This window comes from Thamnophis elegans, chromosome 5 (assembly GCF_009769535.1).
Source record: "Thamnophis elegans isolate rThaEle1 chromosome 5, rThaEle1.pri, whole genome shotgun sequence".
Lineage (NCBI taxonomy): Eukaryota > Metazoa > Chordata > Lepidosauria > Squamata > Colubridae > Thamnophis > Thamnophis elegans.
The window spans coordinates 52839881-52859213 of record NC_045545.1 but is presented as its reverse complement, the minus strand read 5'-3'; the positions used below and the strand labels follow the sequence as shown (position 1 = coordinate 52859213).

At 36.3% G+C, this 19333-nt stretch overlaps 2 protein-coding genes and 1 long non-coding RNA gene across 8 annotated transcripts in view; 2 read left to right on the top strand and 1 right to left on the bottom strand.

Moving 5' to 3' along the window:
• Positions 1–5507, top strand: part of PIK3C2B (phosphatidylinositol-4-phosphate 3-kinase catalytic subunit type 2 beta) — a 110463-nt gene extending 104956 nt beyond the window's left edge. For all 5 annotated transcript variants that reach the window (XM_032218179.1, XM_032218178.1, XM_032218177.1 and 2 more), the window contains 4 exons: positions 435–516; positions 2110–2216; positions 2326–2454; positions 3534–5507. In XM_032218179.1, the coding sequence (XP_032074070.1) occupies positions 435–516; positions 2110–2216; positions 2326–2454; positions 3534–3722 (507 nt within the window). In that variant the 3' untranslated portion in view covers positions 3723–5507. The remainder of the gene's footprint in view (positions 1–434; positions 517–2109; positions 2217–2325; positions 2455–3533) is intronic.
• Positions 426–10510, bottom strand: LOC116509175. 2 transcript variants are annotated; one of them, XR_004255475.1, is made up of 5 exons: positions 10426–10510; positions 6147–6300; positions 2471–2576; positions 1530–1796; positions 430–510 (listed from the first exon to the last, which is right to left on the bottom strand). It is a non-coding gene; the product is annotated as an uncharacterized LOC116509175 (long non-coding RNA). The 2 variants fall into 2 exon arrangements; XR_004255474.1 differs by lacking the exon at positions 1530–1796 and having other exon boundaries at positions 426–510.
• On the top strand, positions 10467–16681 carry PPP1R15B (protein phosphatase 1 regulatory subunit 15B). The gene is made up of 2 exons (XM_032218181.1): positions 10467–11969; positions 15156–16681. Exons 1-2 carry the CDS (start codon positions 10734–10736, stop codon positions 15366–15368), a joined length of 1449 nt encoding a protein of 482 aa, XP_032074072.1. The 5' UTR covers positions 10467–10733; the 3' UTR covers positions 15369–16681.
• The last annotated feature ends 2652 nt before the right edge of the window (positions 16682–19333 follow it).

Here is a 19333-nt window from a genome sequence, read left to right as displayed (position 1 = left end):
TTCTGCAGTTTGTCCCCAGGATTCTTGTCTAGAGAATTTTGCTTGATTATTCTACTGAAAATTTAAATAGGTTTCTCTTTATTGTCACTCCTGAAATTACTGTAGACTGCTAGTACTGAAGCATGTTGGGCCCTAGGATGCATCAAGATTATCTTGATGCTTGATATTCTGCTAAATTATTTGCATTGCAGAAGAAAAAGACAAGTCTGAAATCTCTTACCCTCATACATGTGGTCCACATCTTTTGTGCAGTGATGGTGTATCCTCACTGCTACATTAATAATATTTGTGATAAGAAAAATGTCAAAAAGCTCAGGTTACATATCTAAGCTGAATCTTAACTCTTGGCACTGTGGGAGTGGGGACAGAAATAAGTGATACATTATTTGCAGAATAAGTAGTATATTGTCTCTAATGTTGAGGTTTTCTTGCAGTGTGACCTGGTATACACGTTTTTCCACCCTCTTCCAAGGGACGAAATTGCTGCAGGAACCAATCCAGCACCAAAACCTGCAAGTAAATATCATTATTATGCAAGTGGTAAGAGTTATCTGCTTCAAGATATTCCATGTTTGACTGATAGCTGGTCCTGAGAGGATTAAATAAAATATTTTCATGCAGCCTATCTTGGGAGAAAGTCCTTCATGCATTCCATTGGAAGAAGAAAACAATATTGGTTATTTACTATTTCTTCTTAAGAACTTATTCAGGGGTGGTTATATATTCTTCAGGACCTGAACTGTACGTATAATGATCAATAAGAGGCACCACACAAGCAATTTCATTTGGAACTAATCAGATGTACGTAGCCACATATCCATTTATGGAGTTTAAACCTTCTGGAAATTGCATTCATGGATCTTTCTTTGTTTAGACAACTATGTACAAGTCATAATCTTTAAGAGCTGTCCTAGTCCTGGTATTCAAAAGAATTACAGGAAGGGATGTATTATGTCCTGATATGTAGAGTCTATATTTAGAATGTTATATACAATATAGCTTCATTTTCTAAGCTCTAAACACTTAACAACAACATTTAACAACAGTTATTGGGTTCACAATTTCTGTTGCTAAGTTTTGGAAAGCTAAGCAGTTATAAAGCACACTGTCATGTAACTTTACCTCTTCGAAATGAAAATTACAATACTCTGGTTGCTGTTGTTAAGCAATCTCACAGTCATTAAGCACATCATGTGGTCACCATTTATGACCTCCTATTGGCTTTCTCGTTGACCGTGCTTATAGGAAGCTGTTAAAGAAGGTTGCAAATTCACATGATCATGGGAAGCTGTGATGTCATAATTGCAAGCCAGGTGCCTGGCACCTGGATCACAGTCATATAAATGCAGGGATGTTGCAACTGATGTAAGACAATGACTTGTTTTAAGTAGTCATTCAGACATAAGTCTGAACAGTTGCTAAATGATTGGTCCTTAAGTAAGCACCACCTTATATTCTGTGAAGTGTTTTTACTAACATTTTCCATCAGACAGCAGTACACAACCCATTTCACTGTGTTTGGAACTCACCTGATACACATACAGTAACTACAGCTTTTTATGGGTTTAATCTTATGATAATGATGTTATCCATTCAAGTTGTGCCTGACTCTTGGTGATTCTACAGGCCAGGTCTTTCCACATCTTCCAATCTTGCACTAGTTCTTTGTCAATCCTATAGAGGAGGGGGTGTTCAACCCCTAGGCCATGGACCCATGGCTGCGCTAGTAAGCAAAGATTCATTTGCATAGGCACAGGATCTAAGTAGCACATGAAATCATGTGTCATCATCGTCCCCTGTCCATGGGGAAAAATTGGAGGCAGCTGTTATAGAGAACCATTTAGACTTTTAACAAACATAACGTTTCTTATATTGACTCAAGAAATTCAAATGAGAATTCATGTATCAGTTAAAATGGGGCAAAATATATAGGACATTAAGTTACATTGATTTTGTATTAATATTCTTTATATTTTAGATTTTTAAAAGGGATTTTTAAATGTATGACAAATATTTTTTAGAAAAAGTACAAATATTTCTGCTCTTTGTAGCTGCCCCTATCTCTGATACTAAGCAAAATATAATTTAATTTATATTCCTTTTTCTTAGATGCTGTATGGTCCCAACCAGTTGGAAAAGTTGGTGGAGAGGTGAAATTATCAATCTCCTATAAGAACAACAAGCTCTTTATAATGGTGATGCATATTCGTGGCCTCGTAAGTGCTTAACATTAGCTATTCTAATGGTGTCTTCTAATCAATTTTCTGCACATTTATATAGCCTAAAGAACTGATTCATCTAATCGACTTTATTTCTCTCTTTTAGCAGCCTACTCAGGATGGCAGTGATCCTGATCCTTATGTTAAGACTTATCTTCTGCCAGATCCTCAGAAAACCACTAAGAGGAAAACCAAAGTTGCTCGAAAAACTTGCAATCCAACTTATAATGAAATGGTATTTGTTTGTTCACCTTGTGTAAATGAAGTAGCCCTTGTATAGATTCAGAAGTCCCAAGTACAGGCAGAGTTGGAGCAGATAAAGTGGTGGGCTGACTCATTCTGAAAGCATTGTAGAATCTGAAAAGAAACGAATTTACTTTTTGAGCTCTCTGCTTGTCTGATTCTGGAGATTTAACATTTAAAGACTGGATTCAATTCCAAAACCTTTGCTGAAATTGTCAATTTGCTTAAGCCAGAATATAGACTATTCATTCTGGTGATAATTGTATGAAATAAGCTCATACTACAGTGTAGCTTACACAACTACAACCAACAAAACTTCTAATTAACATGGTATAAGTTTTGTACAGAGAATTACAATCTGATGCATTGCCTCTAGCTTCTAATACTTGCAAAACTGAGATGCAGTTGCTATGCAAAAGGCGCCTATCCGTCAAGAGTAGCCAGATCTGTATGTGATTCAGCAGGCATTAAAATATTGTCTTATCCATTAATATGTTGCCAATTGAAATTATATTATTCTATTTGCACGTATTGAAAAATTATAAAGTAGATTTGTTGTGCATTTGAAGGATTATAAAATGGATGAATGAAAAAATAAATCAGAGAAATAACCTGGTAATTAAATGCACACATTTCATAAACAATTTAAAGTAGTGGCATTCCTAGGTAATCTAAGGAAAGAAATATCTGAAACCCAACAGCCAATCTTAGAGATGATGCTCAGTTAGCAAGACTAATTTGATTTACTAGGAAGCAGATTTTAGGCATGGTGATTGTCTAGTTATTGATATGGCTATACTAACCATATTATTCTAGCAAATGTAGTGAAATCTCTTGTAGGAAGTGATCAAAGGAAATTGACTTCAAAAAACACACTTCTGTCTAATAAAAAATCTTTTATTATTTTAGAATAAATTTTATTTTAAATAGTATATTAAAATATACTTTGCCTTACAGTTACTTTCTCATCACTGTAGTAGCTGCAAACAGTTGCTAAACGAGGCACTTGATAAATGATGAGAAAGTTAGAGGTGAGAAGTCTAATATTCTGCAACTTTTGATATCTTCCAGCTTGTCTATGATGGAATTCCTAAAGGAGATCTGCACCAGCGGGAGCTGCATCTGAGTGTCCTGAGTGAAGAGGGCTTTTGGGAGAACATCCTCCTTGGCGAGGTTATAATCAGACTACGAGATTTAGATCTGACACAGGAGAAGATGGGTTGGTTTGAACTGGGCTTTAGGAGCCATGGGATCATGTGAGAAGCAGGAAGGCAGCCTTAGCTTCTTTGGAACTACTTTGGCCCATGGAAGTCGCTGGGAACTAGTGCATGTTCCAGGAGTTGTATCCTGGTATAAAATTCGAAGGATTTAATTTTCTGCAAATAAGAAGATGGACATTTTGTTTCTGTGCAAATGAAGAGTTAATTTCCTGTGGAGAGTGAACATGTTGGGGTTAAGTCATGATAGGAAATCCTATGACTTGAAATGGCTGCTGTAGACTTTTATCTTTGAATATATTTACCTTGTGTCAAGGGAGCAATGACTTAACTGAGGGGGAGGGTTTAAATATTAAAGGCTTCCCCCTCCCCTTTGAAATATTTTTAATTTTTTTAAAACAATTTGAGGCCAGATGTGAATTGTAGGATGGAATCTAGATGGAGAGGAATTTTGCAGAGTAATGAATGTTATAAATTAAGTTCTTATTGGACTTTCATAAGTAATTTTTTATTTTAAAGGAACATTTGCATAAGTATGTGTGATGGGTTGGGAGATATGTGGATTCAGTATGAATGGAAGATTTAAACCCTTATCTCTGGGACAGGAGCTAGTGTGCTCCATCACAAGCCATCATGGAGACATTGCTTCCAAAGGAGAGCAGTAGTACTTGCACAAGCGTAGAACTTACATTTTTGATTTCTTATGATATAGAATCTAAAAAGCATGCTCTCCTGGATAAACATCTGGACTTATTTGGAGAAGGCAGAAGGCAACTCTGTTGTTGACTGCAACCATGCAGAAACAAAGGCCTTGATCTTAATGTGACTAAAAGCAATGTCTTATTTTTCAATCTTAGCTTTTCTAAATTGTCTCTTACATATATGATGTTCTAGTCAGTCTCGAGAGATTGGATGGGAAAATTTGTGCTGAGTCTTAGAAGCAAAGAGTTTTTCATTTACCCAAGCTAGGGAGTCATTGATTTCCTCTTTTCATAATCACAGTGTCAAAGTACTAATTCTTTAGATTAGCCAAGGATCTGTTTACCCATCAATTTGTAAAGCATGGTCATTTATTTCCAGGCTACTTACCGTAATTGAAATAAATAACATATTAATGAGTTTTTAAAACTTTTATTCATGACAGGCTTTTCCTCCAAGATAGCAAGTGAGAGGCAAAGTGGCTGGAACTTCTGAAAGTATTTGTGTTTATGATGTTATTGTAACAATTGTTTAAAGCTGTTGGCAATGACAAATTGCATTGTTGCCCTTTCTCCGAGAAGTAAAACTTTATAGAAATGATGTGGGGTTCGGGAAATTACCAAGTATGAAAACTTTTCTGTCTTAAGCAAAGATAATTTCTGTTGTTTTTTATTGTTATTAATATTTTTAAAAGAGACAAAGAGTTTTTCCACATCACAAGAACTTCTACACCACTTCCTTGCCTCAATGCCTACCATCTTCTAGCTCTTGCTGAACTCTTTACAGCGGGAACTCACCAAAAAAAAATTGGCATGTTTCTCAGGATATGAAAATGTGAACTCAATTTTTTTAAGTAGTTATTCATGCCGAGTTCTATTTGGAGGAAAAAGCAAACTTGTGGGAGAAATCATTTTTGTTCTCTTTTGATCTGAAGGCTTCTTTTTACTTTGTGTAATGATGTAACTGGATTTCAAAGAGACAACTATATGAATGAATTTGGGGCATGGTCTTTGATTATATCTTCCATTCTATAGGAAATGAGATAAAGGTGGCATCTTATGAATACCTGTGTCTTTCTACGTTGTAAAATGGTGACATTGGAAATAAATAAAGGAATTGGAATGCAATAGAGACTGTAGTATATCCATTTTAGTAGCAAAAGGATTGGAAATATATATGCCTTTTCAAATAACTATGTCATGAACATAAAATATTGTAAGATTTCCTTCAATGTATTGTAAAAATGGTTGAACTATAGCCCATTCTGTAAGAAAAGTAAGAATAGAAAATGAGTAGCTCACACCAACTATTGTTTCCCTTCTTATTTTAGATACATTTAGAGGAACCTGATACTATTTTAAAATTACATGAAGAAATTACATTCCTAATTCCTCACTCATAATATTCTTTTGTATAAAACAGAAGTTAAACTCTTGATTTAGTTCTTCATGAAAACAAAAATTTCAATTTTCCTTGAAAAAGAGCTTTCCGTATAAATAGAATCAACAAAGATACAATAACTCAGAGCAGATGTCTGTGGTGTTTATGATCCTATTTTTGATTCTCTGATTACTGATGGCTCAGGAAATGAATATTTCATGGAAATTTCTTCACTTCCATTTTTCCATAGGTTTGACTCTGGAAAAGAGCTGGGCCTCTTTATACCAATGCATTCTTATATTCTACCCTTAGCTGTGCTAGACGGTCTGTGTGATGTAAGAAGCCTGCCTCTCTGGAGCTATTAATTAATGAAACAATTTAATCATACCTTCTTATATTATGGTACTTTTTTCTGAAGAGATGCCCAAGAGACATTGATAATACCTCACATTCAAACACTTCCTCACATTATGATGAAAGCCATGTTCAACATTATCCGATCAAGATTATGGAATACACAGGGGTAAGTTTGCAGTAGGAGCCTGAAAAAGAGACCAGCAAAACAGGTTTTCTAATCTCCCTATGCTCTAAAATAGTTTAAGAATATTTTGCAATAGGGTTTTACTATCTTTGCCATTCCAAGTTGCCCCCAATTTACTTAGTCATTTTACCTCTTCTTTGAATAAGGCTAAATGATGTGTTTCATGTTTTAATTCTCTTTTGATGTTATTGTACTATTATTCTGACCATGATAAAGACCAACTTACATATATTCCTGGAGGCATCTTGCTCATTCACAAAAAGATTGCTGCACATAACTAGTTACAAAGTAGTATAGTAGTTTACTGAAATGTTGCCTGCCACTGCTTCTACCTTTCCTGAAAGGTATTGCCTTTTATCCCAAATTGATTTTTTCTCTTCTTGGATAGGTGGGCATAAGAATAAAATACTGAACTGCATGTGACTAGCAATTTACAGGTAAATTGCTAGTCAACTTACAACCCCAATTGAGCCCAAAATTTATGTTGCTAATTGAGAAATTTGTTAAGTGAGTTTTGCCCTATTTTATGACTTTTCTTGCCACAGTTGTTAAATGAAACACTGCATTGTTTGGTTAGTAGCACAATTGTTAAGTGAATTTGGTTTCCTCATTGATTTTGCTTTTTAGAAGGTTAGAAAGGGAGATCACATGACTCCTCATGACCATCATAACTATGAAACAGTTGCCAAGCATCTGAATTTTGATCACATGAGGATGGGGATGCTGCAAAGGTTGTAATTATGAAAAATAGTCATGTCACAAGTGTAACTTTGAATAGTCACTAAACGAACTGTTGTAAGTCAAGAACTATCTATATTTGCTAAAATTCTGGAAAAGTAGATAATGCTGGAAGCTAGTATTTGCTTTCACAATATGCCAAAATCCATTTTTAATTCAAATTATTTCTTTTTAATGAAGCCAGGTAGGGCAAGGAGGATGGCCTGCATAAAGAGATGTAATCCCAGCCACACGTTAGGGAAACTGGAGTTAGAGTGACTCCAGTCACTCTAACTCCAGTTAGAGTCTAGATCAGTGGTAGTCAACTTGGTCCCTACTGCCCACTAGTGGGCATTCCAGCTTTCATGTTGGGCGGTAGGGTTTGCTGTAGCTCTGCTTTATAAATTTTATAAAGTAAAGTTACTTCCCTACATTATAAATCACCATTACTGTGGAACCGGTGGGCGGTTAGAAAATTTTACTACTAACAGAGATACAAAAGTGGGCGGTAGGTATAAAAAGGTTGACTACCCCTAGATAGCTATGAACACTGTTCTCAGACTGATAAAGAGTTTTAATTCCTATTTCTAAAATTGTCAAAACAGGTGCAGTCTGCTTCTCTATAAAACAGACAAGCCACCTCTCCTTTCCATAGACATATCTTAATCACTCTTATTAATCTGAATTCAGATTTGTTCTTGAAATGAACCATTTGCAGAGCATGCTATTATTAGAGACCTAACAACATTTAAAAGTACTCTGGGAAACATAACATACAAATTGCCCGTTCCAGGTTTATCAATCTTGGCAGCTTTAAGATGGATGAACTTCAACTCCCAGAATTCCCTGGGCAGTGACCCTGGCTTATTCTTGAATTGGAGAAGGATCTGTGCTTTCAAAAACTGTATAACAGTGGATATATTAATAACTGAAAACAGCATCCCAACCACCAAGGTCATTTTTTTCCCTCTTATGGAATTTAACTCAAAAGAACAAAAAGCACATTTTCCTCTTTAACAATCAACATCTGACTGTACTTTTGGGAGAACCTTCAGTAGGAGTAGAATATATTTATCAGTGCAGTTTATACATTTTTTACAAGTTACTAAAAGAAAATTAAAAGCTTTTTGGTTTGCTTATATTGTAGAAATGTGGGATGACTGACACAAGGATCATCTAAGGTTGACTGTGTTAATTACCTAGCAACATAATGACACCTATAGCATTGATTGCACAGCTATTGCAACAGTATTATAACATCAGAAAATCAACAATAACAATGGATAATTCCAATGGTCCTCTTGGCCATTATACAATTTTCCATGAGTTTCAGGTTCATACCAGGCTTTATGTGGCATGATAACATCTGCACTCCAAAAATGAGTAGGGTCGAGATTCATCTGAGGGCATATTAAGTGGTAAAATAGATGCCATAGATCATTTTGTCCCTTAAACTACCTTCAAACTCCAAGAATGGCACAGAGGGAATGCTAATATATCATACTTTTTACCTTCCTATGTACTTGATGTAATTAATAGATTTCTGTTTAGGGAAAAGAAAGAGAATCAAGCAATTGTTTGGAAGCTTCAGCTATTGATTTTTTTCTTGTGCAAGTGCCTAGTCTCCAAGAGAAAAAAAGTGGTGTACTTGTTATTTGATATTTCATGTATGTAATTAATCCACAATAATAGAAATGTATTTTCTTAAACATACCCTACAAATTCTGCAAGTTGGTATTTAATGAATGAACATACTAATCAGCACATGAGGATGTCTCTAATTAAAATATTGAGTTAATTTCCTAATTATATAGTGAGAACTAAATCACAAAATAGCTTATAAAATTGAATAAAATATTTTATCCTATTCTATCCTGGGAGAAAGCACTGGAAATAAAATGGAGGCTGATTGGAAAGAAAGATTCCCTTTATTGATGAAGCAGAACCACCAACCACATGTGATTCTGGGCCAGCTGACCAAATAGAATTGAGAGGAGCTTGGTTTTTATACCTTCTGGATTCTTATGGGGTCATGTAAGGGTCATTGCTGGCTCTATAGGCAAAAGGGGAAATGCAAATCCTAGGTGTTTGAGCTAATTTTATCAAACTTTTGTTTGTTGCTTATCTGAGTTTCTTTCTTGACCCAGTCTTTCTGGATGGATTACATTGGGATGAGCTTTAAAAGATGGTTCTCAGTAAAAAAAATATATGCAAAATCTCCGCTGCACACTAATTTCTAGTAGAAGCAGAATTCAAATAAACTTTGATCTAAAATCTCAACTGATTCTCTGCTATCCTTGAAACAAGCCTAGCTTATCTAGTGGTTCCACCAAACTAAACAACCTTTGAAGTCTTGTCTACTACTATCTTATTACTATTTTTTGAGCAACCTAACTTTTGCACCAATTTGTAAAAGGGAATATTTTTCCTACACTTTCTATTCTTTTCATAAAGGCTTCACAAGTTTGCACAATGTCAGTTTATAAGACATGATTACAAATCATAATGGCTAGATCACGTTTTGACTTTACAGGATCAATAAAACATGCCATCTCAAGATATAATATGGGCGGTATATTTTGGCTGCCTGTGTTATGTGACCACAACAATGGTTTATTAGCCTGGTTTAGAGCTTGAAGTGTTATATGAGCACAGCCTATATGTTCACCAGCAACTAGCAGCAAGAAATAAAACACCCAACTCCAAGTTTAGAAATGGACTTGGAAATCTGCGTGAGAAGTAGAATCTGTAACATGTTGCAATGAAGTACTCCAATTCTGAATGCTAGTAAGCTCTCCGGTGATCCCCCAAATCTGAGTTAACAAATCCAAGGTTCACTTTTCCTGTTAACGGTTCTTGTGGGTTTATCCTTTCCTTCCTCAAACATCTCGGGGATGGTGTCATTCTAACTGAAGAAAAGAACAGAAGATGTAGGTAGGATATCTCCTAAAGCAGGAGTCACAAACCTTTTAGACCTCAGGGACCACTAAATTCAAATTTTTAAATCCTGTGGACCCCTAATATGAATGTTTTTAAAAGATAAATAGTATTTAGTGCAATATAAAAAATGCAAATAATTTTTCTGTGGACCACCAAAATTTTCTCATGGACCACCGGTTGGTGACAACTGTCCTAAATTGTTTCTGGCAAAGGTAGCAGTCAAATCTTGAGTCAAGAGAAACTATAAGGTTTACATTGAACTATATGCATTCACTATAATTTGCTAATTGTACTACTTCTGATCGTTCATTACTTTTTTTTTTAACTACTGGCTGATGCAATCCCTGGGCAGTGGCAACCTCCCAGTTAGCCCCATTCCCTCTCGACCGGAGGCGGGGCTACGTTTGACTAATCGCAAACTGTCAAAGGATGTCTACATTACCCGGATGGTGATGAAAGCCCCGCCCACCTTCTCCCGGCTGCTTTTCTGGAAACGAGTAGAGGCTGCACTTCTTCCCTCCTTGCTACGAAATGGGCGCCTGCGCGTTTGCTCCCTCCTGAAAGGGGTCTTCTTTTCCGACCGCCGCCATTTTATTCCTCTCGCGGAACGTGCCGTGAAAAAGCCAAAAAGGGTCGCCGCCATTCGCTGAAAAGATGGCATGGGCCAGCTCGGGGAGCGCCCTCTTCCCCCCTAGAAATCCCTCAACTGTCACAGGCCGACAAAAGCGGCCGATTCACTTCGGGTGGAAGCGCTGAGGTAAGGAAGCACCACCACCCATGGAACCCCTGAGGGAAGGAGAGCAGGCGGCCTCTCGCCTCAACGCTTGCCCGCCCTCTTTGCCGGCCCCTCAGCCCGACGCCCCGTTTTCACTGCTGCGGCTCTTGGCACAGCTACTGCAGCGCCTTCTGCCCGGTCCGATCAGTCCCCTCTTCTGGCTGCCTTCCGACGTCCACGCCACCGCGCCGGAGACTTTGGTGCCAGTGTGGGAGACGCCCGGCCTGTCTCCCATTTTGGCCGTTCAGCACCAGCTGCGCGTGGTCTCTTCATCCTACGTGCTGGGGGGCACCGACAAGAACAACTCCGTGGCCGGATCTCTGCGAGCTAAGTTTCCCGAGCTCTTGCAGCCGGCCCCTTGGCAGCCGCATAAAGCCGTTCTCGACGAGCCAGAGACCGATTGCGGCTACCACAGCTTGGAAGTCGAAGAGCAGCTGCGGGAGGCCTGGGCCCCAAAGGAGCGTGGTGGGGAAGCCCAAGAAGAGCGGGATCCCGCGAAGGCCTCGCAGTCTCTTGATAGCGACGGCGCTGAGCGGGAAGCGGCTGCGGAAGTTCGCTCCGAGATAGAAGCCCACCTGCCGTTGGTGGCCAGACCGGCCTGTACTAACAAGTTGATCGATTACATTCTGGGGGGCGCCTGCAGCGGGGATGAGAACGAGGAGGAGGACAGCAACGATGAAGACGAAGAGGAGGAGGAGGATTGGTACGAGGAGGAGGAAGACGACGATGATGGCTTTGACAGTGAAGGATCCCTTTCAGAGTCGGAAATAAGCCAAGATGGAGATAGCAGTGATCTGTGGAACTCTTTCTGTACCCCCGATCCATACGACCCGTGGAACTTCACAGCAGCTATGCAGACGGCTGAAAATATGGGAGAAGAAGGCTGGAAAAGAGAGTCAAATGAAGGCGAGGTGGTAGAGGAATCTTCCTCCTGGAGTGAAAGTTCTTGTGAGGAAGATGAATGGGAGTCTGGTAGCCTAGATGAATCTGAAAATTTGAAGTTGTGGAATTCTTTCATGAATTTGGACGATCCTTATAATCCTTTCCATTTTAAGGCACCATTTCAGACTGCAGGAAAGAAAGGGAAAAGTGACTTGAAAGGATCACCGGGTTTAAGCCTTAGCCCCTCTCAACATAGTATCTTACTTAGCTGTCAGCTTCGCCTGTTTGATAATGGAAGCACTGAAAATGTGAGGTATGGCATCCTCTCTAAAGAAAAGTGTAAGAAGAAGAAAAAGGTATGGTTACTTTTTATTTGTATATTGTTAATGTTAGGAGAGATTCTTTCAATAGTGAATTCATTTGCATTTGGAATATGCAAAAAATTGGGATAACCTTTGCAAAAGATAAGTGTATGGTTTAAGTAGTGGATCAATTTTTTTAATGAAAGTTAAATCTTGAATTTATACTTTGCATTATCCCAGCCTCCTAGTAAATTGCTTCATTGTTTTCAGATTATAAAGACTTTTTAGAGAGATTTGGCCTCAGGGATCCAAGATGTAATAGCAAAAGTTCTGCTTGCTCAAACAACAATTTTTTTAAAAAACATTTAAAAATTTCAAGTATTTGGAGATATTTCTTAAAGAAAAATTAGACTTTCTCTTTCATATGCTCTTAAGAGTACTCCTTGTATTTTAATTACTTTATTTTGTTGATTTAATTAAAATGGGGCATTTAATGCAAAAAAGGCCAGGCTCTTTGATTTAAATGTGACTAATGGAGACACTATCATACTATGTACAGCTTTTTCTAGAACAAAATCATAATTTAGCTGCTTCACTTTTTCTGTGGCTATATTAAAAGATCTCTCCCCCCTTTCCTCCAGCTGATGAGTTACTAAGTTGGAAGTGTTACTATCTGGTGCAAGTTTGTATGGTTTTTTGCAGCTGCTTGCTCTTGATAACTTGTAACTTCATTAGGTGAAGCAGTGATCAGATAATATAGTGCTTAAAGTAGTTCTGTGTGGCTGAACACATGAAATTCCCTAGGATGACTTTTCAAAAGAGCATTTAATTATATTATTTAGTCGTACTTGAAATAGAATATTCTGCAAAAGTCTTTGTGGTAAATTGTTCTTAGATTGAAAAATTGGAATTAGTGTTCTTTAACTGATATATAATTTTAGACTTGAAAATTAATGTTCACTGCAGTGTTTCTTTTTATGAAGAAAAATAACAGCATATGTAACACTTGCAATTTTAACATAAGGGATCTACTTTTTATTGAGACAGTTATATTCTCTTAATCCTCAAGAATCTAAACTCAATTCCAGTTTTGTAACCTGAAGTAGGCTTAGAGAGGGTGATTGGTCAGTGAGCTCTAAAGCTGTCTGATATCAGCTTTAAATATGCGTTTATATACAGACACATTAATTGAACATGCTTACCCATTCTGGTGTCTGCTACATATTTTGAACTCTACTATATGCTCTAGCTGGCATGACAGCTGTTGGGAATATCCTGAATTATCCAAAATATGTTATTCTTGTTTTAACCACTAGTTTGCGCTAGCTTTTATGAAGCAGTATAGTGGATAACTCTAAAGAAAATGAAGTTAATGATTTACTGCTTATAATTTAAATATGTATGATGGTGCACTTCTAGAAGTCTTTGTTCCCCTTGGTTGATAGACTAATCTTATGACTTTTATCCTATTCTAATGATAATTTAGCATTTTTGCCATTTTAGTTTTGCCTTCTGGTTAAATAATACAGCTTGCATCTACCGTAATTTATATTGTCTAGAACTAGAAGGAATAAAGATGCCATAAAATAACATGTTTTCAGAAATTCCTAAAGATATAAAATTGTGTATTTTTGATCACCTTTCCCTGTAAATCATTCACTAACTACTTTCAAAACAAATTTCAAGTCCCTTGTGTATCTTTCTAGTGACACAGAAAATTAATGAAGATCTGTATGCAATATATAGCATAATATTACATGACCTGGTAATGGTACCCTAGGGAGAATTGTAGAATGATGTAAAAGGCAAGAAAGGATAAGGCACAGAGGGAAAAGCTGATGTAACTTAGCATTTTGTAAGAAGATACTATCTTGGAGTGGAATAATTGTATGTATAACCCTAGCACCACATTAAAATGCCAAGTAATATAGGACAAATTGTTTTAGGACCACTTAAATATAAGCTTTTGACCTGATTACAAAAGAAGTAGGTGAAAAAAATTGTTAAGCAAGGTAAAGTAGGTAAAGGTAAAGAGTATTCTATTAATGAGGGAAGGGAGAGAAGTTACGATAATTCTTTGTTAGATTTTTACTGTTTTAACAGTAAAATAAACACTTGGCCTTATTTTCAGGGAGGGCTTATTATTTTTGAGATGCAGGAGGCGATGAGCATGATCACCTCATGGCTGCTGCTGTGTTGCAATATTTTTAGGGAGGGCTTATTTTTGGGAGAGGGCTTATTTTAGCGCATGTGCTCAAAAGTCAGATTGGGCTTATTATGTGGGAAGGTCTTATTTTCGGGGAAACAGAGTAATACCTGGCTCAATAGCTGTAACTGCGTGAGGGATCTAGGTCCTAAAGGACCACCATTTAAGTATTCTGCAGCTGCAAAAAAAAAATGCAGTTCTAGGCTGCATCAATACAGGGGTAGCATCAAGATCATAAGAATAGTGCCACTTTAATACCACACTAGTGTGGACTTGGAATACTACATCCAGTTCTGTTTACAGGATAGCAAAAAAGATGTTGGGACCCTAGAAAGAGAGTCCAGAGAAGAGCAACAAATAGGTCTGTAGATTAAACCATAAGATGAACAGTTGCGGGAACTATATTTAGGCTAGCAAAGAGAAGGTCACACGATACCTGTCTTCCAGTACTTGAGGGACAATCACAGAAATGAGGGAGTTGACATATTCTCCTGAGGACAGGACAAGAAGCAACATGTGGAACTTGTTAAAGAGAGAGCCTACCTGTAACTACGAAATTTCCCAACAGTGAGCGCAATTAAGCAATAGAACGGCCTATCTCCCAGAGTTCTGAATACTCCATTGCTGGAGGTTTTCAAGAAAAGATTGGACATTCATTTGTCCAGAATGGCATAAGGACTACCTACCTTAGGCAGGGGGGTTGGACCAGGCTCCCTTCCACCCCTATGATTCATAGTTGAGAAAAAAATCATAGCATATCAGAGTATATATCCAAACACAGCTGATTTTCTTTATGTGAGAAGTTTCCATGTAGTTTTAATAAATAACTTAGCAAGAAAGCAGTAACAGATTATTTATATAAATAGTAGATTATACCACAACATAAACACCAAATGAAATATATATTTTATACAGGAATCTCTTCCACAATGACATAGTAGAATTAAAAAATATGTTATTTTAATGTCAAATATATTATAAAACAACATCACGTAAATGTCTGCTAATTTGATATAACTTTATACTTTACATAGGTGACTTTTCTTGAAGAAGTTACTGAGTATTATGTAAGCATTGAGGAAGATCGCAAGGGACCTTGGGAAGAACTTGCACGTGATGGATGCCGATTCCATAAACGAATTCAAGAGACTGAAGATGCTATTGGATATTGCTTAACAGTAGAGCACAGGCAGCGAATCCGTAATAGATTACAGGAAATGTGTTATGAAAGACCTGATATTTTTTAAAGCCTTCTTTATTATCCAGGTTAATATTTTTAATGATATGAGCATCTTTCAAGACATCTGCCTCTAATAGTATAAAACTCAGAATTGGAGTAATTGTAAAACTTTCTCAATTCTTTGCCAACAAATATGGTATAAAAGCTGGATGCAGTGTTGAAACAAGTCTTTTGAACATCCAGTGTGTGCATAAGTGGTCCTTTCTAATGATAATTTATCTATTTTTGCAAAAGCCAATCCAGACATGCGTCCTTGTGCATTTGTGTGTGTGTGTGTTCTGTCTCATTCACATATATGTAAGGAAAGAAATGTGTCAAATTTTGCACTTTTGAAAAGAGAAAAATATTTTCAAGTATATTTATTGGGTTGGGAACCCAACAATGCAGTTCTGATTTAAAGTTTGTAAATTGCACCCTGTATTTATACTTGTATATACCTGAAAATTGTAATCTTATATTTCCTATAATTGAAATGAGTTTATACAATAATATGGTCTACTCCTCATTGGTCTTTTTCTTACATATTTGATTTTACCAAAACACTTCTGCATAAAAGTATCTCTTATATTTTTAGATATTATTATTTGGTTGGAATAGAATGCTGTATATATACAATAGAATTGCAAACAGTATTGGACTGCTAATCATAGGAACCACCAATTAAGTTAATAACACACTCTTCCACATTTTTTGGCAATATACCAGTCTAATGGATATAGCTGCTGTGAAGAGATCACCAAAATTCTGCAGCAGTTTTCTTTATTGTTTCAGAAGGAATCTGCTCTCAGTAAACACTGTAGTAAAGAAAATACAAAATACACTGATTTGATTGCAGCCTGCTCTAGAAATTTCAAACTTACAGGAAAAAAATAACATTCAATATTAGTAATGCTGATTGGTTACAAAGCTTACCAAAATAATCAGTATATTCTTACAGCAATTTAATCATTTCTAAGGATAGTTCTAGAAATATTTTTAATGCAGTAATTATTCTTAATCATTAATGTTATTTAGTCAGAATATATGTTTGGATTATTGTATGCTTTCCAAATAGCTGCTATAAATCCATATTCAGAATTATTGGAATAAATACATTGGTTTAAGTTATTGATTAGTTTTAGGTGTACTTTTCTGGAAGGAAGGAAGGAAGGAAGGAAGGAAGAAGGCATGCCAATAATACCCATTGCTGCAATATGTACTTAACACAAATAATAAGAAATGGCTTTACTTTTTTTAATCTTATGTTTTACTGACCTCATTGTTTATACAATTGTTTGTTATAATGACAAGCACTCTGTGGTTTAGTCCAGGTAAATTCTAATAGAATAAATAGTCCTTAAAAAAACATTTTCGATATAACACAAAAGTATGCTTTGATATGTAATAGTCTAGATCAGTGTTTCTCAACCTTGACTACTTGAAGATGTCTGGACTTCAACTCCCAGAATTCCCCAGCCAGTGAATGCTGGCTGGGGAATTCTGGGAGTTGAAGTCCAGACATCTTCAAGTGGCCAAGGTTGAGAAACACTGGTCTAGATGATTTATATGTAGAATACTTGATGTATATCTGAAAAATCCCCGTGCTATAAAATTTCATTGTGCTATCTGACACAATGACATTTCCAATTTAGTTGCACACTTGCACTATTTGGAACTTATATAAACACACATCAGATAAAGCCACAGAGGATAGAAACATTTTCTATCTTGATACTGTTTTAAGTATTGTCTTTTATTGGTCAGTTATTGACTACTGGAAGGAATGATGATATTGTTTCTTAGTCTGAAGCCATTTAAAATGAGTGCAGATTCCTGAAATAAAAATTCATGGGTTTTTTTTTTCTCTCTGTGTAGAATGATTTCATGGTGCTACAATGAAGGATATCTTTATAAATTTATTTAAGTAACAAGGCATGAAAAACTAATTCTAAAACTTTAAATCAAAATGTAATTATCAGAATTTTATTTTTATATCATTTTAGAAAGGTGAACAAGAGACAGAAAACTGTTTGTTTATACAGGCTTAAAAGATTTGATTGTATCATTTGTTTTATATTTAAATATATATTTCTGTATATAATAAAACACTTTAAAACTAATCTATGGATTGTAATAAACTTTAAAATATCTGGAAACTTGTGCAGCTATGATACTGGGTTAAAATAAGGTATTCCTTGGGAGCACAGAAATGCTTTTATAATTTGAGTTTATTAAATATTTGGAATTGCTAATTATTGTTAAGTACACAAGGATGATACCAAATGTTTTATGGAATTTGTTTTATTCAAGGTTGTCCCAAAATAGATCCTCTTGGATCTATTCCTAGTGTATGCTCATAAGCTGACAGAAGAGTTTACAATGGCAGGAGAAATATAAAATATTTAGAATTAAAAACATTGGCAACAATGATACACTTGATCCAGTTCATAAATTGGATTCCCTCAGGAATTCTCCAAATAGCTTTCTGACAGTACTCTTCTGTTTTGATGTATCAAATTGTTACAGTAAATGTAAATGATGACACTGCCATATTAATGTTTTTATATAGTATTATTTTCCTTGTTATGCTCTGGAGTCTCAATATAATTATCTTTCCATTATAATTGCCCAGAAGTACAATTCGTTTAACAACTTTATAGCAAAAAAGGTTCAATCAGAGTTGACAGTACACGATATTCACAAAATAGGCAGGTACAAATGGAGTTAAATCAATTTTGTTCAGTTATTTTTCTCCCATCCTGAATTTGATCCATGGAATTTAATATGCATTTTTTTATTCATCTGCGTATCAACAATTTAAAACTTGTGGACGAATATCAAAAAAGTCAATGGAATAGCAGGACAAAAATAAATCTTGAAAAAAGTTTTAACAAATCACCCTTGAACGCTTACATCATCAGAAGAATATGACCCCAAACAGCAGGAAAGCTTCCTTGACTTATCAGGAAGCTGGGTAAGGGGGGAAATTTGATAGCCATTTTCCCCACCCCTTTGGAATTCTTACCTCCATTCTGGGATAATTAGCAATGGGAAATTAATGTCTGCACTTACATTCATTGGAGAGGAAGAGGTTACAGAAGAGTAAGATTGGGAATACACATTGAAAGGAATATCTTGGTGCCTGCCATTTGCTTAGGGGTCTGGTGGCTGTAAGGCAAGAGCCACTTCATATAGCACAAGGAAGGACAAAAGCGATTAAGGACTTGCCAATTTCACACAGCAGCACCAACCAGCCCAGGGTATTTGGGAGGGGGGGGTAATCTGGGGGGACAGCTTGTTTAAGCAATCTTTCTGCTTTGAGGGAAAATTCTTCCAGGAGGGAGAAGGAAACGGGTCAGACAGTCGAACTTGGGACACAAATTTCTCAATGTATACCTGCAATCATATGAATTAAGAAATTGGGGGGGGGATGCAATTATCAGTGGTTTATTACTTTAAGAATCAAGTACAAATGAAATGCATTGTAGATCTAATTTTTCCTGTCTAATTTAGAAATAATTATTTAGTTCCTTCGACATTACTCAAAGAAGGAATTTGTAATCTACAAAATTAGTACAAATATACATGATTCAATTATAGACAACATTACAGATTGTTTTCAAAAGTGAACTAAGTTCTAATGCTCCTTGTAGCAAATGTGTGGCTTGAATATATGGTATAAAAGTGTCAGTACAGTAGTGTGTCACATAACAGCAGTTTCAGACAGCTTTACCCCTTCTATATCAGCCATAATTATAGGGTAAAAAACTGGGAGTAAAACTGGTTGTTTTAAGATGTGTTCTGCATTCAGCAACAAATTTCTTACTTGATGCTGTTGTGCAAATGCAAAATACATTTGTTTGTAATAACTGCTCAAACACTATGCTTGTGCTATCCTATCTTTCATTTTGGGGTTGAAATGAGGAATCCTTGATGCTCTTTCAGCACTGATGATGTTACCTAATTTGGGTAATGAAACATCTGCAAGAAAAG